Below are 22,985 nucleotides of genomic sequence, written 5' to 3' on the forward strand. Positions count from 1 at the left end.
CTCATTATTCTACCTAGTATCAACACATTGGTGAAAATCAGTAAAAGTGCTGGAGAATTATTGAAACCTCATACTCCAAAACTCATCCCAGCTTTGCTGGAATCTTTGAGTGTTTTAGAACCTCAGGTACTGAATTATCTAAGTCTCCGAGCTACAGATCAGGAAAAGGTAAGCATTAACAACATCTTCTAGTTCCCTTAATTTCTTACTGATTAAGCAGAATTAAATGCTAGCGCTTGAAAAAGCCTTTGATGTGCCCATATAGTTATAAAGAGCATTACAAAGACACTGTCCTGTATAAACTGTATTTTCAACAAACTTTGCATAAATTAATAGTAAAGATGAATATAATAAACTTTGTAGTGTATCCTATCAGCTTCCCCCTTCTCTTTCCCCCTGCCTCTTTAATTTATCATCCACTCTGGAGAAAAAAACAGCTCAACTCTGTCTTGGGCCGTGTTCACACATCCTGGTACAGGTAAAAACAGTACTGGTGAGATCCGTGGTCCGAGGGCTATCCGTATGTATTACGTGACATCCGTGTGTCGCATCCGTATGCCGTTGGTGTGACCCATACCGTCGCCTGGGAACAAGCAATACAGTTCCCACTGATCCCAACTGCCAGCGGCTGAGGGCAGCTCTCATCATTGTCTCCTGCTCGCGCTGAGATCAGCGTGACCAGGAGACAGTTATGACAGTATTTCAAAAATGAAAAAAAAAAAAAGAACGGCGTGTAATCCCACGCAATTTTCATAACCAGCAGATGGAAAGCTCATGGCTGGGAACTAATGTTGGTAATCTGGGATAAGAGACAATATACCATAAGGTTCCCAGGCATTAATAACAGCTAAAAGCTGTTTGCTTAACCTTTCCTGGTGAATTTACGGGTGACTCCAGAAAGAAAAACGTTGGGCCCTTGTATAAATTCAAACCAGCAAAGGCTAAACGGACAATTGTGTGTTGATATTAATAGCTTGGGAAGGAGTTGTGGATATTGCGTCCACCCCCCCTCCCCAGACTACCAACATCAGCCCTATGCCACCTCAGAAATGGCACATCCGTAAGATGTGCCAAATCTGGCCTTTAGCCTCGCTCTTCCCACTTGCCCTGTTGTGGTGGCAAGTGGTTTAATAGGGTTGGGGTTGATGTCACCTTTGTATTGTCAGTGACATCAAGCCCAGGGGTTAGTAATGGAGAGGCATCTATAAGACACCCCCCATTACTAACCCCATAGTAAGTTTGAAAATAAACACATAGCAAGAATAATATCCTTTATTTGAAATAAAAATCAACACCGTTTTTACACATTTATAAAAAGCAAAGTTATACTCACATTGAGCCTGTTCCATTGAAGCCCTTGTCCCCTGTAAAAGATAGAAATTAACAAACAGCCATATTACTCACCTTACACCTAATTAATTGAAGCACTTGTCCCCTGTAAAAAAACTAATAAAAAAACCATATCCCTCACCTGTCTGACATGAAGATAAGTGGTGGGATGATATGACTATCCAGTCTTATGGCACGCAGCACCTCATTGTTCTCATGGTTTACCAGGAAAGCCTAAGCAAACAGCTGTGAGCTGTTATTAATAACCTGGTAACCTTCTGAGATATTGTTCCTTGTTCCCAGATTAATAACATCAGTCCCCAGCCGTGGGCTTTCCGTCTGCTGGTTATAAAAATTGTTCAGGAGCCCACACCATTTTTTTTTTTTTATTTAATTCTTTATTTCTCCTTCGTCTCATTGGGGGGCACAGATACTGTGGGTGTATGCTTCTGCCGCTAGGAGGCTGACACTAAGTGAAAAAAAGAGGTTAGCTCCTCCGCAGTATACACCCTCGCCCCTATTGCGGGCGGAAATCAGTTTTTTGCTTAGTGTCCTATGGAGGCGCACACAGTCTGGATCTCTCCAGACTATTTTTTTCTAGTTTACTATGAAGATGAGACAGGGGCGACGGATCCTATTGAAAGGGTCCGATCTCCCCAAACCATCAACGGGCGAGCACGTGCGAGTATCCCTCCACGTATCCTTTCCCGCACCGAGGGACATACCTGGGACTTTTCCCCAGACTTGTATTTTTGTTTGTTATTTTATGAAGATGAGAATGGGGCAACGCATCCTATTGAAAGGATCCGATTTCCCCAAACCATCAACGGGCGAGCACGTGCGAGTGTCCCTCCACATATCCTTTCCCGCGATGTGGGACATTATGCCAGACTTAGCCCTGTCCACCCCTAGGTATTGAAACCATGGGCTTGCACAGAGGCACAAGACTAGTCTGTGCGGCCCCCACTGCTCCACCAACGCTAGACGGCGGTGCTGCTAGGTGGCGGACGGTCCCTCTCCTCACCCCCTGAAGGGGTTAGATGGAGCTAGGGTGCCTGCACCGTCCTGTTTTTTATCAAAGACCCCCTCACATACTTGCGCTCAGGCTGAAGAGGATCATCGGTGAGGAGAGGGTCGGGGAGGGCTCCTGCGAAGATTTCGGGCTGGAGCCCACAGCCGCAGCAGGCGGCGTCCACCAGCATGCAAGAAAAGGACTCGATCCGTCAGGACAGGAACGCTGCGCCGGTCAGTAGTGCCATTTTTTGGTACCGCATCCCCCCCCCCCCCCCCCCCGGTTGGGTAGGGGAAAAATTGAGGCCGCGGCTTCGGCCGGAGCTAGGCCGCGGCCGGAAATTCCGCCCTCGGGGCCACGGGTCTCTTCCGGCAGCCCGCCCCGCACTCGGCGGCGGTATAAATCAAGGCCCCGGCTTCGGCGCACGATTTACAGTAGGCATCCAGGTTGGGGGTGCGCAGGACTGGGGTAAGTGCTGCCCGAGAGGCCATGCTAGGGAAAAACGAGGGGCTACCTCTTCCCCATATCCCCAGCAGCGGACAGATACAGCATGTCCGAAAAAAGCAAAGACGCACACGTGCTTTTACGCGGCATGCATCTCTTGTCGGACTGCGTGTCCGCGGGCGCAGAGCAGCGTTTATGCGAAGCCTGCGAATCCAAACGCGCCCAGGAGACCTCCCCTGCGACCGCGACCAATGTGTCAAATCCCCCGGAGTGGGCCCGATCACTGTCACAGTACATGGTGTCGCTTACGAGAACAATAGAATCCTTTCAAGCCCCAGATAGGGGCAGGGACAGTGTCGCCGCCTTTAGAGGGAACATCCACCTCACAGGAGCCTCCGGCCTGCAGGGGCCGCCCTCACTCCAGGCAAACCCGTGGGAAATAAATCCACACGGTGTCGCCCAGTCCATCCGATGCCTTTTTCATCCGTAAGATCTGCTTCTCGCTCCCCGTCACCAGTGGTTGATAGCGAGCAGACCTCAGATTGCGACTCAGACGAGCACATTGACCTGGACACTCCAGAGTCACATGAAACAGTGGACAGCCTCATAGAAGCCATCAATCAGACCCTGGGGATTGAGGATGATACCGCAGCGGCTACGGGGCATAAAGTGGCATGTAAACGAGTGAAGCGGCCGCGCAGAATTTTTTCCTCTCACCCTGAGTTTGAGGACATAGTACAGCGGCACAGAGAACGTCCAAAAAGGCGTTTTTCTCGGGTTAAAGGGCACTCGCAACGCGTTATCCTTTTGCTCCGAACCTCCGTAAACAATGGATGGAATCCTCGATAGTGGATCCTCCGGTTTCACGCCTGGCCACTAAGACCCTGTTATCTGTCCCTAGGGTTTCCTCGATTAAAGATCCCACAGACTGCCTTATTGAGAGCCTAGCTCGTTCAGTATATGAGGCGTCAGGGTCTGCACTCGCTCCCTTGTTCGCAGTAACTTGGGTAGCCAACGCTATGATATAGTCAGAAACATTAAACAAGGTCGAGCAGGATCTACCTGCAGAGATCTCGGAGGTCACAGGTCAGATGACGATAGCCGGAGATTATGTAATGAATGTGTTTTTGGATGCGGCCAATTGTTCAGCACTTGCTGCCGCTAATGCAATCTCTATCTGAAGAGCCCTATGGTTGAGGATATGGCGGGCCGATTCTACTTCCAAGAAGTCCTTGACTTCCCTGCCTGATCAGTGTGGCTGCCTATTTTTGGATCAACTTATCTCCGACTCCACAGGAGGAAGGAGCGGGTTTCTCCCCCAACAGAAAGTTAGATCGTTTTTTTCGTCACCTGGTTCAGGCACGTTTTCGGGCCTTTCGCAGTGCCACCGGCCATTCTAGGCCGGGCGTGACTGCATTGGTCAGGTGGCGGCCGCGAAGCAGCCTGAGCCTGATCCGGGACCCGAATAGGAGACGGTCTGGGGTCATGCGTAAAGACTCCGGGTGGACTACGGGGCCCAATTCCGCCACCTCAGGCCGCCCCAACCAGGATAGGGAGCGGCAGGTCATATAGAGCCAACCCATTGTGAAGAATGCGTGCTCAAGAGGCCAGATCGAGGGGACCCAGATCCTAAGGATCATCGGCCAAATGACTCGAGGTCTTTACCAGACGACACCAGCAAGTGGGCGGCTGCCTACTACTCTGTTTTCACCACGTCTGGGCCAACATCGCTCACGACGCATGGGTAAAAGAGTTTGTGTCCTCAGGTTACAAAACAGAATTTGTCAGATACCTTCCAAGAAGGTTTTTTCCTTCCCGGCTTCCCAGGGTGGATACCCAGGTAAGGGCTCTATTGGGAGCCATCAAGTCGCTCTTGCACAACGGAGTCATTGATCCAGTGCCGGAACATGGAAGAGCTCATGGGTTCTATTCAAACCTTTTTGCGGTCCCCAAAAAGGACGGGTCTGTCAGGCCTGTTTTGGACCTAAAGCTTCTGAACAAATTCATCAGGATCAGACATTTCCGGATGGAGTCTCTCCGTTCAATCATAGCGGTCATGGAGCAGTGAGAATATTTGGCCTCAATTGACAGCCATGACGCTTTTCTGCATATTCCCATTTTTTCCTCCTCATCAGAGACGGCTACGCTTCGCCATCAGCGTTCAGCATTTTAAGTTCGTAGCGCTACCCTTTGGGCTAGTCACGGCTCCCAGAGTGTTCACAAAGGTTTTGGCAATTGTCAGGGCCACACTGCATTCTCGAGGCATAGTCGTCTTGCCTTATCTGGACGACCTCCTGGTCAAGGGCCCGTCAATACGGGCATGTGAGGAGGGTGTCAACATCACGCTAGATACTCTTGCCGCATAGATGGTTGGTCAATGCAAAGAAATCATCCCTTGTGCCAGCTCAGAGGATCTCCTTCCTAGGGATGATCTTCGACACTTGCTGAGGGTTGATAATTCTCCCTCAGGAAAGGGCGCTAGTCTCCGGCAGGGAGTCCGGACACTACGCCAACCAGTCCCTCATACCATCCGCTCCGCGATAAGGATCCTAGGGAAAATGGTGGCAGCAATCGAAGCGATACCTTTCGTCCAGTTCCATCCTTCACCCTCTGCAGCACGCCTCTTGTCAGCCTGGGACAAGAATCCTTTCACGCTCGATCGGCGGTACAAACTGTCCTCTCAGGTCAGGCAGTCGCTCGGATGGTGGATAACCAGTTCCTCTCTGGCCTAGGGGAAACCTTTCCCCCCATGTCATGGGCTGATAATGACAATTGACGTCAGTCTCCTCGGTTGGGGAGCGGTGTTTCGCCACCACACAACCCAGAAACGGTGGTCGCCACAGGAGGCACGCCTCCCGATCAACTTATTGGGGGATACGAGCAATTCGGCTGGCTCTGCAGAGGTTTCATCACTTGCTAGCAGGCCGTCCCGTCCGGATTCTATCGGACATTGCCACGGCGGTGGTTTACATAATTCGTCAGGGGGGCACCTGCAGCAGAACAACCATGCGCGAGGTGGAGCACGTTCTTCAGTGGGCCGAAGCAAACCACTCGGTGATTTCGGCTGTCCACATCCCGGGAGTGGAAAATTGGGCGGTAGACTTCCTCAGCCGGCAGGGTCTTGCATCCGGAGAGTGGTCTCTACATCCCGAAGTTCTTCAACAGATTTGTCAACTGTGGGGAGCTCCGGAAGTGGACCTGACGGTTTCCAGAGTGAATGCCAAGGTGCCCACATATGTCTCTCGGGCCAGGGACCCGCAGGCATTCGCGGGGGACGCGTTGGTTCTGCCATGGAACCAGTTTCACCTCCCATATCTATTTCCCCCACTGCCACTACTCCCGAGAGTCAGCAAAGGGATCAATACGGAAAGGGGGCCGGCGATTCTGCTGGCCCCAGACTGGCCCCGTCGAGCGTGGTACGCAGATTTAAGGCAGCAGCTCGCCGACATTCCTGGGCGCCTGCTAGAGCGTCCAGATCTACCGTCACAAGGGCCAATTTGCCACCCAAACTCAGGGACCCTGTGTTTGACGGCAAGGCCGTTGAATCTCGGATTCTAACCCAGGCAGGGTTCGGGAGCAAGGTGGTCGCTACAACGATTAGCGCCCGGAGGCCTGCTTCAGCATGAATTTACCACCACACCTGGAAGGTGTTCTTTGCTTGATGTCGAGGCGCGGTGTTTCTCCGCTAAGATTCTCGATCTCCAACATCTTGGTTTTTCTCCAGTCGGGCTCAGACAGCCCGGATAGCTCAGTCGGTAGAGCATTAGACTCGGGCTTTGCCCCAGGTTTCAGCAGGAGACAAATGTCGGCCTTATCCGTCCTGTTCCAGTGCAGGGTTACTGCCAATTTGCAGGTGAAAACTTTTCATCCGGGGAGTGTTCCACTTGTTACCTCCCTATATGGCGCCGATGGACGCCTGGGTTCTTAACATTGTCTTAAGCGTTCTGCAGGAAGCTCCATTGGAACTGTTTCAGGATACCTTTCCTGGAAAGTTGTTCCCCTAGTGGCCATCACTTCCATCAGGCGGGTTTTCAGAGCTGGCGGCTCTATCCTGCCGAGCTCCGTTCCTCACCTTCCATAGGTATAAGGTGGTCCTCAGACCAGCCCCTCTTTTTCTGCTGAAGGTCGTGTCCTCTTTTTCACATCAATGAAGATGTTGTTTTGCCTTCATTTTGTCCAGCAACGGTGCACCGTGTGGAAGAAGGCTCTTCACACGTTAGACCTGGTAAGAGCCCTCCGGAGGTACGTGTCACGGACGGCACCCTTTCCTCAGACGGACACGCTGTTCGTGCTCCCTGAAGAACGCAGGAAGGGACTCGCTGCCTCAAAGTCGATCATAGCCAGATGGATTTGTTTGACTATTCAGGAGTCCTACTGCATTAGAGGCATGCCGATTCCAGCAGGGATCAGAGCGCACTCTACTCGGGCAGTGGGCGCCTCTTGGGCGCTTCGGCATCAGGCTTCGACGGAACAGGTTTGCAATGCAGCAACCTGGTCCAGCCTGCACACATTTGCCAAACATAATATCCATGCTCAGGCCTCGGCGGAAGCCTGGGTAGAAGGATTCTCCAAGCAACGGTGGCGCACCTTTAAACAGGAAGTGAATGTAGCTTGGATCGGTGAGTCAATCTCCCACCCAGGGACTGCTTTAGGACGTCCCACAGTATCTGTGTCCCCCAATGAGACGAAGGAGAAACATGGATTTTTGTGAGTACTCACCGTAAAATCCTTTTCTCCGAGACGCTCATTGGGGGACACAGCACCCACCCTATTAGCCAGTTGGCTCTTGTTTAAATGAATGTGTTTACTTATTTGATATAAGGGTGGTGTTTTCCTTTGGACATGTTGTACCTGTATTAAGGCTGATTTGTTGTCCTCCTACTGCTTTGGCACCAAACTGATTTCCGCCCGCAATAGGGGCGAGGGTGTATACTGCGGAGGAGGAGCTAACCTCTTTTTTTCACTTAGTGTCAGCCTCCTAGCGGCAGAAGCATACACCCACAGTATCTGTGTCCCCCAATGAGCGTCTCGGAGAAAAGGATTTTACGGTGAGTACTCACAAAAATCCATGTTTTACACAGGAGTTGTACAGCTGCTGCTGAATACAACTACCATCATTGTCTCCTGGTCGTGCTGATCTCAGGGAGACCAAGCAACAATGATGAGAGCTGCCTTCAGGAGCCAGCGCCTGGGATCAGCGCAAACTATACTGCTTTTCCCAGGTGCTGGCATCTGAATACATCTCCCATAATTGTCTCCTGGTTGTGCTGATCTTAGCGCAATCAGTAGACAGTGATGAGAATTGCCTTCAGCCGCCGGCGCCTGGGAACAGCGCGAACTGTACCACTTGTTCCTAGATGCTGGTACGTGTCACACTGATGATACACAGATGTCATCCTTGTGTTATCAGTGTGCAACACGCATTTTGTCCGTGCTGCAAAAAAAAACCTGACGTGTGTGGGTTTTTCACAAGGATACACGATCCGTGTGGAAAAACCTGACGTTTTCGCCACCATTGAATACAGTGGGTGTGCGCATGTCTGTATATGCTGTACTTAAAAAAAAAAAAAATAGACCGCATAAAGACTTACAAAACGTACGTGTGATGGGGGCCTTGCTCAGATGAGACAGACCGCCAACACAGTGAGGTGTCCAATTTACAGCCTATTAAGAGATACTGTGTATAGTAGCTAGGATTCTCCCACCAGCTCACAGTCCATTACAGATTTATAGATGGACCTTACATGACTGTCAGAGATTGCATTACTCCTCATGTATACACACAGAAGAGTTTATTCTGAAAAGTTACTTGAAAACTTTTTGGTGCAGTAATGGGGTGATGGGGAAATGCAAATGAATAAGCTCTCATTATTTTTTTTTTTCTAATTACCACAGGCTGCAATGGACAGTGCAAGACTAAATGCTGCTAAATCCTCCCCTATGATGGAAACCATAAATATGGTAAGTAAATGTTCGACTGATTACGGACATTGTGTTTATTGTCTCTTTTTTAAGGTTTGCTTTCATAAGGCATAGTAATTCTCTTCCTCTACTTAAACTGATGGAATAAAGGAATGCCATTTCTCACATAATGCTTACTCCTTACAGTGTATTCAGCATCTGGATGTCAATGTCCTGGCCGAACTAGTTCCAAGATTGTGTGAATTGATCAAAAGTGGGCTGGGGTTGGGTACCAAGGTAAGAACAAAAACACCTTCATTATGCAGCATTTATGCCTGACAGCTGTCTGTGGTGACTTGCCTTAGTAGCAATGGTCAGTTGCTATCAGTTGGCCAACTGCTGTAGGAAGGGAAATAAATGGGCTGTGTGCTGTAATGCGGTTTGGGAAAGGCGCAGGGTAATTGGCTTACTTTGATTGCTAAGGCCAGTTTCACATTTGCGTATAGAGGAGCTGCGGAGGGATGCAGACTTCCTCCGTGAAGCTCCGCCCACTGCCCCATCTCCGGTCAGCTCCGCCTACGTCCGCATGTGGCCTGCCTACCCTATCTTTAGCACTGGGTATGCAGGCCGTGCGGATGTATGCGGATGCCTCCACATGCGTCGTTTTGACGATGCGGCGATCGCATCAAAATTCCAACTTGTTGCGTTCGATGCGGGTCGCTGCATCGTCAGAACGACGCATGCGGAGGCATGCGCTTACATCCGCACAGCCTGCGTACCCAATGCTAAAGATAGGGTACGCAGGCCGCATGCGGATATAGGCGGAGCTGACTGGAGGTGGTGCGGTAATGGACAGAGCTTCTCGGAGGAAGTCCGCATCCCTCCGCAGCTCCTCCATACGCAAATGTGAAACCAGCCTAAGCCAGACAGGTTCATCAATGTTGCTAATTCTTAGATGGTGCAAACTTAAATTAGACTGACTTAAAGTGCAATAAATTTATCATAGTCTTTCATTCTGTTTGCTAAATCTGGTACATATTTAGACTGTCTAGTCTTATTTTACATAACCTGGTTTACTATGTTTTCAAATAATGTTATTGTTTTTTTTTAAATAAACAGGGTAGGGAAATGAAGGTAGGAAGGGAGGGAAGGGAGTGGGGAATAAACAACCTTGTACAGGTACGGAAAAAAAATTTAAAAACTAGAGAACCCACAAACAGGCATAGAATAACATATATCGAATAACAACATAAAAGGAAAAAAAAAAATCGACAATCCTTATTATGGGGTAACATTCTTGGAAGGAGATACAGCATCCCAGTACTAAAGTGCCCAGGTTTAAACTTCAAAATATAGTGCCTCTTGTTAAGTCTAGTTGATATGAAATTTGTTGTTCCAGGTCTTCCATTATTTTGAGTATTTGTGAATGTGATTGTTGTTGATCGCAAATCTGCGTTCTAAATCGCTGTGTTGGCCTATCTTGTCAAGTATGTCTGAAAACTTGGGAACCTCTGCTTTCTTCCACCATTGTGCTAACATGGTCTTGGTCACTAAGAGGATGTGTATGATAATGTGTCTTACCGAATCATCAAATTGTTCCATGTCTAAAGAAAGAAGTGCTCTTTCGGGTGTAATTGTGAAGTCCTTAGCAATGAGGTTAATGTGCTGTGTGACTTGAAGCCAGAGGTTTTTGATTTTTGAACAACCCCAGAAAATATGGTAGAGGTTCCCTAACCTGGTTTACTATGTGTTCCACAATTTTACCTCAGTTTTTGGTGCAGTGTCACATGTTAGGACCCAACCTCTTTCTGCTTAGTTTATCTAAGCCCTTTTTCAGCAGGGCCACTCTATTTTGTCTGACAAGGCGCAGAAAGTACCTGAAACACAGCCCTCCATTCATTAAGACCAACGATTTTCATGACACTATTGATGAGGGGGCCTACTTGGAGTCTGAGGCTACTGATTTATGAAGCGGTGCTCACCTCTAAATAAATCAGGAACGCCTTCATGCGCTGTGACATAAATCTTATTCCAGTCAGAGACTAAAGTAACATTTCTAGCACCATAGTTCGTCATGACGGACACTAACTTTGTGGCGGATCCTCAAAAAAACGGATGCAACGGACGGCAATCAGTCAGGATCCGCCTATAATGAAAGTCAATGGGGAAAAATCGGATCCGCAAAGAAAAATGGCGGATCCGTTTTTTTTCAAAATAGGCGGATCTTGACTTATTGTCAAAAACGGAAGTGTGAAAGAGGCCTAACCTGTACCCAGCCAAAAGATTATACGTCGGGTCATGCAGACATCTAGAGACAACCACGTAAGAAAAATAGAAAGCAGGGAAAATAATGTGCCTGGCGTTACATCAAGATGGGTTCCTCCCTGTATGCTGAGGACTTTATCGTTATTTATTACAGCTGACAGCTAAGTAGTCCTTTTAACATCTATATGCACTAGTAGCTTACTCCTGATGAACCTCTTCTGAGGGGAAACGTGTTGAGTTGTTAGATTGCATATACAGTGGTTTCTGGTTGTAATCAGTTTGGATTTGTCTGATGTATAATCTTTTGGATGGGTAATGCCTCAGACAATGACATGGTTGGTTGTACCAATACTGTGGAGAGTATGATGTATTTGCATTTCTACTACTATATTTACTACTATCAGTACTACTATTTGATTTAAGTAATTTATTTTTGAGACTTCTACTCCCTCTGAGTGGAACACTACACCTTGATATAGCGGGGCTCTCTCAGTTCTTTCCAAGACACCAGGCCACACAATTTCTTCGTTGATGAGGTCTTTTGGGATTTATGTTTAAATCTACTATATTGGTATATTTTACCACTGAAGCTGGTTTGATATACTACTCCATGCCTAGTCCAGCATATGATAGGTATTCCTCCAGTACTTTATATGGGCTACAATCCTCTATGCAGTTGCCTGCACTAGGGCTAGCAGGGATAGCTGTCGAGGAGCGGGGCCACCATTTTCGTCCTCTGTAAGGGTGCCAATCACTGCAGTTAGGCAGGGACACTAGAGGGAGTCTATACCCCTCCCTCCCTTCTTTATATATTTTTTTCACTAGTCATTTTTTTCCCTTCTTCCTAACGTATTGGCAGACATTTAGCCCATTGACAAACTCATGGAGCAAAATTACACCTTTAGCAGCCACACAACTTTTAACACCCTGTTGGACCAATAGGTTCTTTATCCTACCTCCTATACAGGTGTTCTCAGGGTTAGAAGGGAGAGCCGCAGGAATAAGGTGTCCTGGAAGGTAGCGTTGTAAGGTAGTAGAGCAGGGGCAGGCACCTTCCTCTGGCTCCTCTCTCTAGTGTCACTTTGATGACATCTTTTACTAATGGTGGTGATATTTTTTTACTTGCACTTTTTTGTAATTTTTTAGACTGGTAAATCAAAGTTTATATTTTAATATTATTGTGATCAATTTGGAGTCTCTCCAGTACATTATATGGTAAAACCAATGGTGTCGTTCAAAAGTACAACTCGTCAGCTTTAGCCCAGGATCAGTCTTCTGTGCATATAACAATGTTGAGCTCTTTATGTTAAAGGGAGGATGTGCCAGTGTTGTTGTATCTTTAACAACACAGTGTCCCCAGGATCTGATGCCATATTCCGGTAAGTTACCGTCTCAGAAAAAGTGTTTTAGGTGTTATGAACCATCTCTGCTTAAGAAAAATGTAAGATAAAGAAATATAAGGCTGAATGGAAAGTATCAACTGAGCAATAAAAAAAAGTATAGCCCTTTCTGTCTCAAAATAATGCATAGAACATGGTGACCGGTAAATAGAGAACTAAAAACTGCTTGAGTACTGATGTCCTGCATGATTATTGCCTTATTACCTTTATATACATTCGATACTTTATAAATATGTATAATGTATCTTGTTGATCAAACCGATTCTGTTTAATAATGTTATGTGGTGCCTTCATTGAAGGTGACTCAAATATCCCATTTCTTACCATATATAAATTGCCAAGAAAACAGAAAAGAATTGTTGGATAATCTTCTAAATTATTCTTTAACAGGTAAACTTATGAGTGCTTTATTAAATGGACTTTGTGATCGAAACAATGTAATACAGAAGTCGTATGCCTTTGCACTGGGACATTTAGTCCGGGTAAGTTTCACAGACCCATTAGTTGCATTGTATTCTTAAAGAAGCACTCCTCCTCCTCCCATCAAAGTTTTTGATATATATTGCAGTCCTCATATTATATAGCACTGTGTATTTTACAATTACTTTTTTTTTCCTTCTACACAGCTAATTCTTCTCTTTTCCATTAGGTCTAGGACTTTTCTTGATTAAAAACTGTCTAGCTGAATCCTTCTAAGCTCTATATAGAAACAGGTTAATCTTTGCATAAGACATCAGTCACTGCAAAAGTTCCTTGATAGGGAGAAGGGAGCAGCTGGGTCAGGAGTTGAAGAGGTGGATGATAAATGCAAGGGACAAGAGACTTCTACATAGAGCAGAGAAAAGAGAAGAATTATGCTTCTTTTACACTTCCCGTGTTTTTTGCAGCCCTTTTTTGCGGGCTGTATTGCCGTAATTTTCACAGTCTGCCGCAATAACGGGCCATAAAAAATCTTTTATTAGGATCACCGTTTTTCTGTTGGGATGGGTTTTGAAACGTTGGGTGAAAAAAAACGGCGTTTGGCAAATACGGTGTACCGCAAAAACAAGCTTCCGTTGTTTTTGCGGCACCATTGATTTCACTAGGGCCCGTTTCCGTAAGCTGTGAAAAATATCGAGCAAGCTCGATATTTTTTCACTGCCGAAAATATGGCCTCACGGCCATACAGTGTACGGCGCTTCGACTAAATTTTGCGGGCCGTTTTTGCGGCCCCTTAGAAATCTACTAAAAACATGGCAAGTGTAAATGAACCCTTAGTTGTGTAGAAGGGCAAAATGAGCAATTGTAAGTGCATAGTTCTATATAATATGACTGCAGTATAGTAAGAGAATAAAAACTTTGATGGGTGGTGTAGCAGGAATGCTTCTTTAATTTGAATTGCCTTTGTATATTCACTTACATACCATTTATATGGATTTCTTTACAGACAGCCCGGGATACTAGCACTGAGAAACTTCTCCAGAAGTTGAGTAGCTGGTACATGGAAAAGGAAGGTAAGCAACATTCTCACATTTCAACAGATTTGTCTTTGTCAACATTAGCAGTGTACTATCATGTATCTTATAAGTGCATCATAGAAGTGTTTGAAGTTACGGAATTAATCCAGAATTGAACCAGAAGGGAACTGAAGGTAACTGGATACTTTGTAAACAATGTTTCTGTTTGTCTTCACTCTGACCCCTATAATCCTTCACTTTCTGCTAACCCCCCTAATTCCTACACCTAGTAAGGAACTGTCTATCTCTCTCTCTATCCTCCCCATCCATCTAACCTCCTCTGCAGAACTGTTCATCAACATACAATCCTCTGTCTCCAAACATGGACAGCCCCCTCATTCCCTCTCCTGCTCCCACCTGCTAACACTCTCTTTGCTCCTCCTCACTGCAGACGATATCTCTCCAAATCCTGACCCTCCTCACCACATCTCCACAGTCATTTCTACCTCCCATCCACGCTCTATCAAAAATTTCCATAACCTCTCCAACCTTATATCCATTCGCCCGTCCCCCACTTCCCCAGTCCCTCTAACAGGAGCTCTATGGAACGCTCGCTCTGTCTGCAACAAACTTTCCTGCATCCATGATCTTTTCATTACTAACAAACTTTCCCTCCTCGCTGTCACCGAAACCTGGCTCACTCCATCGGACACAGCCTCTCCAGCTGCACTTTCATATGGTGGACTCCACCCTTCCCACTCACCCCACCCCAGTAGCAAGCATGGCGGAGGAGTTGATTTTCTCCTGTCAGATAACTTCTCCTTCACCCACATCCCACTGCCACCCTCTGTTACCCTCCCTTCCTTTGAGGTTCACTCTGTGCGCATCTACTCCCCCACCAACCTCCAAACTGGCTGTCATTTCCCCTACCCCTCCCCTCCCCTAGGGCCAGCCACCAACTTCTTTGACCACTTCACCACCGGGCTACTTCATTTCCTGTCTGCTGACAACCCCACTATCATCATGTGTGACTTCAACATCCCCATTGACACTTCCCTCTCAGCTGCCACTAAACTATCTCTCACTTCCTCCTTCGGCCTCGCTCAATGGTCTTCTGCAGCCACTCACAAAGATGGCCACACACTGGACCTCATCTTCACCCGCCTCTGCTCCCTATCTAACCTCGCTAACAAACCTCTACATCTTTCTGACCACAACCTGCTTACATTCTCTTTCCTCTCCTCTCCAGGTCCACAATCCCCACCCCACAAACTTGCACACCTCGCAGAAATCTCAAACACTTCTGTCTACTCTCATTCTCTGAATCTCTTCTCCCTCTTACAGACATAAGTTGCTTACACAATGCGGATGCCACTGCCGCTTTGTATAGCACCACAATATCTGCAGCTCTTGAATCAGTCGCCCCTCTCACACATATCAAAGCTCACAAAATCAACAGACAACCCTGGCACACCAGCCTGACCAAAGAACTGAGGCGGGCTTCCAGGGTTGCTGAGCGGACATGGAAAAGATCACACTGCAACGAGGACTTCATTGTATTCAAACAGTTTCTCACTACTTTCACTACTTTCAAGGCCACACTCGCTGCAGCAAAACAAACCTACTTCTCATCTCTCATATCCTCCCTGTCTCACAACCCTAAACAGCTATTCAACACCTTCAATTCTCTCCATCCCCCAGCATCTCCTCCCTCTCCACTCATCTCATCTGAAGACTTTGCCTCATTCTTCAAACAGAAGATTGATAACACGAGAGAAAGCTTTCCCCTACAACCCCCACAACCCCTATTCCTAACTACTCAGCCCTCCTCCCCCAAAACCAGCTTCTCCACCATTATAGAAGACCAACTTTCCGCCCTACTCTCGAGATCACATCTCACCACCTGTGCACTTGATTCGATCCCATCTCACTTCATCCTAAACCTCACCATAATCTTCATCCCAACTCTAACACATCTCTTCAACCTATCAATAACAACTGGTGTTTTTCCCTCATATTTCAAACGTGCTTCAATCACACCCATCCTCAAAAAGTCTTCTCTTGACCCATCCTCTTTATCTAGCTATCGTCCCATATAACTTCTCCTCTTTGCCTCAAAACTACTGGAACAACATGTCCATTTCGAAGTGTCCTCCCACCTCTCTTCCTGCTCCCTCTTCGACCGCTTACAATCTAGCTTCCAGCCACATCACTCTACTGAAACTGCCCTAACTAAAGTCAACAATGACCTGCTGACTACCAAAGCCAAGCGACACTACTGTGTCCTCCTTCTCCTGGACCTGTCCTCTGCCTTTGACACACAGGACCAATCCCTATTACTACAGACCCTCTTATCTCTTGGCATCACAGACTTGGCCCTATCTTGGATTGCATCATACCGGATGTTAAGTGTCTCTCACTCAAACGTCACCTCCTTACCCTTCCCCCTATCTGTCGGAGACCTGCAAGGTGTTCAGTCCTAGGGCCTCTGCTCTTCTCCATTTACACCTTCGGACAGGGACAGCTCATCGATCTCACGGCTTGGAGTATCACCTTTATGCTGATGACACAGATCTACCTCTCTGGACCAGATATCACCTCCCTACTAACCAAAATCCCACAATGTCTGTCCGCTATTTCATCCTTCTTCTCTGCTAGATTTCTAAAACTTAACATGGACAAAACAGAATTAATCATCTTTTCCCCATTTCACTCGACTCTCCCAACAAACCTGTCCATTAAAGTAAATGGCTGTTCACTCTCCCCTGTCCCACAAGCTCACTACCTCGGTGTAGTCCTTGACTCTGAGCTCTCCTTCAAACCACATATCCAAGCCCTTTCCACTTCCTGCCAACTTCAACTCAGAAACATCTCCCGGATCCGTACATTCCTCAACCTAGAATCTTCTAAAACTCTAGTGCATGCCCTCATCATCTCCTGTCTTGACTACTGCAACCTCCTGCTGTGTGGCCTCCCCTCTAACACTCTTACACCCATTCAATCTATCTTAAACTCTGCTGTCCGACTAATCCACCTATACCCCCTCTATTCCCTGGCCTCTCCTCTCTATCAGTCCCTTCACTGGCTCCCCATTACTCCAGTTCAAAACCCTAACCATGACATACAAAGCAATCCACAACCTGTCTCCTCCATTCATCTGTAACCTCGTATCACGGTACCTACCAGCACGCAACCTCCGATCCTCACAAGATCTCCTTCTTGACTCCCCTCTTATCTCTTCTTCCCACAATCGCATAGAAGATTTCTCCTGTACATCCCCCCTCTTCTGGAATTCTCTACCCCAACATATCACACTCTCGCCTACCGTAGGAACCTGAAGACTTACTTCTTCCGACAAGCCTACAACCTGCAGTAACTACCAATCCACCAAACCGCTACTTGACCAGCTCTGCCCTCACCTATTGTATCCTCAACCATCCCTTGTAGATTGTGAGCCCTCGCGGGCAGGATCCTCTCTCCTCCAGTACCAGTCTTGACTTGCATTAATTAAGATTATTGTACTTGTTTTTTATTATGTATACACCTCCTCACATGTAAAGCGCCATGGAATAAATGGAGCTATAATAATAAATGGAAGTGGGTATAAACAACCCTTTATTATTTATTTTTTAAGCAGACCAATACAATTAGCAACATACATTTTAGAAACCCACCCAACCCTATAAACAACTTAATGGTCAAAAAAAAAAAGCCAACAACAAAATTTTGTTAACAGCTGCAATGCATAGCAAAGGTTGTATTACTGAGACTTAGTAAACTGAAGTCAGTTTTTGTAGCTGACATAGTGTCTAACTTGTTAGATAGCCTTAATATATATTGCAGCAAGGAAACTTTTGTAAATTCATGATAACAATCTCATTTCATGGGGACTGGTTTCTGTTAGTTGCAATATTTGACCTACTCACCTGTATCACCTTTATAGAGCCGGCATACAGAGCAGGGTGCATGTTAACAGTCCATGCTATTAGCCGCTACAGTCCTGATGTGCTGAAGAACCACTCAGGGATGGTGTTGCCTTTGGCCTTCCTTGCAATGCATGAGATTACAGATGATGAGAAAGGAGAAAAGGAAGACTCCAACCTTTGGAGAGAAGTGTGGCTGGAAAATGTGCCTGGTATGTAAAGTTGTCTGCAGAGTTGAGAATCATTTAACAGATTTGTATATACAAAACATCAAGTTTGTATGTTAACCCCTTCACGACATGCGCCATATATGTACAGCCTATGTCGTGTCCCTCCCTTTGATGTGGACTCCGGCGCTGAGTCCACATCTTTCCCAGTACATGCTATCTGTTTTGAACAGCTGACAAGTGCCCCGAACAGCCGCGGGTGGAATCGCGATCCACCCACGGCTGTTAACCTGTTAAATGCCACTGTCAATCTCTGACAGCGGCATATAATTTGATCGCGTCGAAAGCGTGTCACTAATCCTGCCTATCGGTGCCCGTGTCACATGATTGCGGGTCGATGATGGATCGGCTTGACATCCTGGGGTCTGCGAGAGACCCCTGTGGTTGTCATTACCGGATTGCTATGAGCGCCACTCAGCGGTCAGCGCTGATAGCAAATGAGCATTTCTGCTCCACACAGACGATCTGATCATCACCTATGTGTAGCAGAGGCAATTGGATTATCGCAGCTTCTAGTCTCCCTTGGAGACTATAGAAGCAAGTGAAAAGTAAAAAAAAAGTTTTTAAAAATACTAAAAAAAAAAAAAAAAAAAAAGTTCAAATCACCTCCCATTCGCTCCACTCAAAATAAAACAATGAAAAAAAAAAAAATACACATATTTGGTATCGCCGCGTTCAGAATCGCCCGATCTATCAATATATAAAAATAATTAATCCAATCGGTAAACGACATACCGAAAAAAAAGTCAAAACGCCAGAATTAAGTTTTTTGGTCGCTGCAACATTGCATTAAAATGCTATAATGGGCGATCAAAAGCTTGTATCAATACCAAAATGGTTTCAGTAAAAATGTCAGCTCGGCCCGCAAAAAATAAGCCCTCACCCAACCCAAGATCATAAAAAATTGAGACACTACGGGTATCGGAAAATGGCTCAATTTGTTATTTTATTTTTTTTAAAACAAGCTTTGAATTTTTTTTCATCATTTAAATAAAAAACAACCTAGACATGTTTGGTGTCTATGAACTCGTAATGACCTGGAGAATCATAATGGCAGGCCAGTTTTAGCATTTGGTGAACATGGTAAAAAAAAATCCAAAAAACTGTTGTGGGATTGCACTTTTTTGTAATTTCACAGCACTTGGAATTTTTTTCCTCATTTTCTAGTACACGACATGGTAATACTAATGATGTCATTCAAAAGTACGACTCGTCCTGCAAAAAATAAGCCCTCACATGGCCATATTGACGGAAAAATAAAAAAGTTGTGGCTCTGGGAAGGAGGGGAGCGAAAAACGAAAATGCAAAAACGAGAAAAGGGCAGCAGGATGAAGGGGGTTTAACCCCATTTTTCAGATCTACCAATTGTTTAGTCATGTCACCACTTGGTAGTTTGTGGAAGGTATAAAAATATACTAAGTTCAGGCAGAATTGTTTGTGAACTTGCTATTCATGAAAAGTTGCAAGCTGTTGAAGATTGATATACATGAAGATATTGTGATGCCTACATGATTACTTTATAACACATGCTTGATATATTTCTTCTATTATACCATGATAAGATGTGTAGTCTGCAAAATGACGCCTTCCATTATAGGAGAGCGCACACAATGTTCACAGCATTGTAGTTTTTCATTTGTTACGGTTTAATTAACAAACTGATGATTGATCTGTAACATATGCAGGAAGTATCAGTGGCGGCATTCGATTGTATATGAAAGAGTTAATCGACATTTCGCAGAAAGCGCTACAGTCTCCGTCCTGGAAGATGAAAGCACAGGGTGCTGCAGCCATGGCTTCGATTGCAAAGCAACAAACTGGATCTCTGGTTCCTCCACACTTGGGAATGGTGATTGGCACACTCTTGCAGGGTTTGCCGGGAAGAACATGGACTGGGAAGGTATGGACTGCGCTATTTTCTAAGTCACTACAAGTAGTGGCCCAGTCACAGTAAAGGGGTGGTCCGGCATCTAGTAGTCATTACTTATCATCAGTATCAGATTGGTGGGGGTCTGACACGCAGCTGCTACCGATCAGATGCTAACAGATCCACCTGGGGCTGAGCTCCTCTGAGTGCATCGAGAATCGCAGACCAACTCCAATATTTACATAGGGCAACCACTTTAACTGATGGATGGAATGCCAGTTGTAAGATGCCCACCGATATGATATTGATGACCTATCCCATGTATAGGTGATCATTATCCAAGTAGTGGAGAGCGCGTTAAATGCTCCCACAAATCTGCTAAACAAACTCATTTCATACATGTTTTGCAGGAAGAACTTCTCAAAGCTATTGGGACAGTGGTTTCTAGTTGCAGGTAAGCGATACTATTTGTTTCAAAAGGCAGAAATCTATAACTGTACATATTATTTTTTATTTTTTTCCCTATGATCCACAATACAGTTTAACTCAATTGACATACAGTACTGTGCAGTCACTTGTCAGATGTGTAAAAGATGCTACAAAGTACGAATGCGTTCAAAATCAAATGTTAATCATTTGTTTATAAAGTAAAAAATGTAAAGTGAACAAATAAAGACAGAGTCTAAATCAAGTCCATATTTAGAGTATCCATCATTTGCCTTCAAAATGGCATCAACTCTTCTAGGTACACTTCTACCCAGTTTTTGAAGGTGCTCGGCAGGGTGATTGTGCCAAACATATTGGAGAACTGACCCCAGATCTTCTGTGCATGTAGGCTTGTGCAAATTATTCTGTTTCAAGTAATTTCACACAGACTCCATCTTGGATTTATCACTAAGAGATTAACATTGCTGGACTAAGCAGCTCACTATCTATGGACGTTGTACATGGAGAGCCTGGTGAGGGCGGGGTTAGCTTTCTCAGCTCTGCTTCAGTCTAAATCTAAAGTGTACCTAGAAGAATTGATGCTGTTTTGAAAGCAAAGAGTGGTCATCCCAAATATTGATTGGATTTAGATTTCTCTTTTGTTCCTTCTATTTGTATTTTGTTTATTGATAACAATAAAGTAACACTTCTATTTTTTTAAAGCAATTCTTACTTTACAGAATCTTTTCCACCCTTTCCGAAAACTTTTTACTGTGTCTTTTTTTTTTCAAACTACTATGTACTTATGTTTGTAAAATTGAACAGAACTGCCTGGGAAATAGGTTCCAATGTCCAAAATAAGTGTCTTCAGGTCTGGTAACAAACATAAAATACTGAATGCCAGCTTCTCTGGACACACAAAATAGTATAAACTGTACTGCCTATTGAATGCTTATAATTTCTGTAATTCTGCTTATATGGGACTATAATAATATTTTGGTCAAAACAAACAAAAACACCAAACCATGTTTCTTAAACATGGCATTTCATATACTGACTTCATACGCATATTATATGATCCTATACCTCCTTAGACTTGCACTTTCTCCTATATCTTCTTTGTCTGCCATTGTATAAAACTTACAGAATTGGCATAATACACTTATGACATACTGTAAATGGACAATGGTTTTGACTATCTGCTAGCCTTTTTAATTTTTTGTTACCGCTTCACATCATACAGTAGAAATTTTCTCATGTAAAAGTTCTGATATTAAAGGCATTTCATCATAAACAGGTCAAATGACAGTGCTTGAAGAACAAGCAACTTTCCAGTTTACCTCTTATTAAAAATTTTCTCCATCCTCAAGAATGTAGAGATATTTAATATTCTAGTTTACTTCTCATTGACTAGGTTACTGGCCACCTTTGCATTCTATCAGCAGTGGTCAGTTTCTTTTGCTAGGAGCGCAGCACTTACAAGCTCTTTGCTATAGAGCTTGCACACGCTGCATCTCCGATGCTGCAGAGGTAAAGCCTCCTCTCCTTGCATCAGTGGGAGAGTGTACTGTCCAGAGCACTGGGATGACAATGCCACCTGTCTGAAATGTTAATCATTCAGGAGCACGCCGCAGCAAGCTGGGAGGCAGGGGAGTGGTGGTGCGGTCCTGAAGAATGATTATGAGAAGGTCTTTCTTAGAGGATAGGACCTAGCTATTATCCTAAAATGATTTATATTCTGCATGGCTCATTTCTCTGTTCTATGTAAGAAAATGAGAGAGGCAGCAATGGTCAGCTAAGCCCGGTATTTGTGATGTATCTTGAAGAATATATGGTAGATGATGTGGGGAAACTACTGATAAATGGTAGATGATGTGGGGAAACTACTGATATATGGTAGATGATGTGGGGAAACTACTGATATACGGTAGATGATGTGGGGAAACTACTGATATATGGTAGATGATGTGGGGAAACTACTGATATATGGTAGATGATGTGGGGAAACTACTGATATACGGTAGATGATGTGGGGAAACTACTGATATACGGTAGTTGATGTGGGGAAACTACTGACATATGGTAGATGATGTGGGGAAACTACTGATATATGGTAGTTGATGTGGGGAAATCACTGATATATGGTAGATGATATGGGGAACTACTGATATATGGTAGATGTGGAGAAACCACTGATATATGGTAGTTGATGTGGGGAAACTACTGATATATGGTAGTTGATGTGGGGAAACCATTGATATATGGTAGATGATGTGGGGAAACTACTGATATATGGTAGATGATGTGGGGAAACTACTGATATATGGTAGATGGTGTGGGGAAACTACTGATATATGGTAGATGAGGTGGGGAAACTACTGATATATGGTAGATGATGTGGGGAAACTACTGATATGTGGTATATGATGTGGGGAAACTACTGATATGTGGTAGATGGTGTGGGGAAACTACTGATATATGGTAGATGATGTGGGGAAACTACTGATATATGGTAGATGGTGTGGGGAAACTACTGATATATGGTAGATGACGTGGGGAAACTACTGATATATGGTAGATGATGTGGGGAAACTACTGATATACGGTAGTTGATGTGGGGAAACTACTGATATATGGTAGATGATGTGGGGAAACTACTGATATACGGTAGTTGATGTGGGGAAACTACTGATATATGGTAGATGATGTGGGGAAGCTACTGATATATGGTAGATGATGTGGGGAAACTACTGAT

General features: G+C 45.2%; 1 protein-coding gene across 1 annotated transcript in view; it reads left to right on the forward strand.

The window, feature by feature from the left end:
• The window catches only part of ECPAS (Ecm29 proteasome adaptor and scaffold), a 229,006-nt gene that overhangs the window by 191,620 nt on the left and 14,401 nt on the right, over window positions 1-22,985 (forward strand). Inside the window, exons 35-43 of the mRNA XM_073549708.1 lie at window positions 18-168; window positions 8,681-8,746; window positions 8,894-8,983; window positions 12,264-12,330; window positions 12,742-12,833; window positions 13,778-13,844; window positions 17,731-17,922; window positions 19,623-19,837; window positions 20,215-20,258. Coding sequence (XP_073405809.1) covers window positions 18-168; window positions 8,681-8,746; window positions 8,894-8,983; window positions 12,264-12,330; window positions 12,742-12,833; window positions 13,778-13,844; window positions 17,731-17,922; window positions 19,623-19,837; window positions 20,215-20,258 — 984 coding nt within the window. The remainder of the gene's footprint in view (window positions 1-17; window positions 169-8,680; window positions 8,747-8,893; window positions 8,984-12,263; window positions 12,331-12,741; window positions 12,834-13,777; window positions 13,845-17,730; window positions 17,923-19,622; window positions 19,838-20,214; window positions 20,259-22,985) is intronic.

The sequence above is a fragment of the Dendrobates tinctorius genome, unplaced genomic scaffold (genome assembly GCF_039654945.1).
Source record: "Dendrobates tinctorius isolate UK_male_01 unplaced genomic scaffold, ASM3965494v1 ptg000160l, whole genome shotgun sequence".
NCBI lineage: Eukaryota > Metazoa > Chordata > Amphibia > Anura > Dendrobatidae > Dendrobates > Dendrobates tinctorius.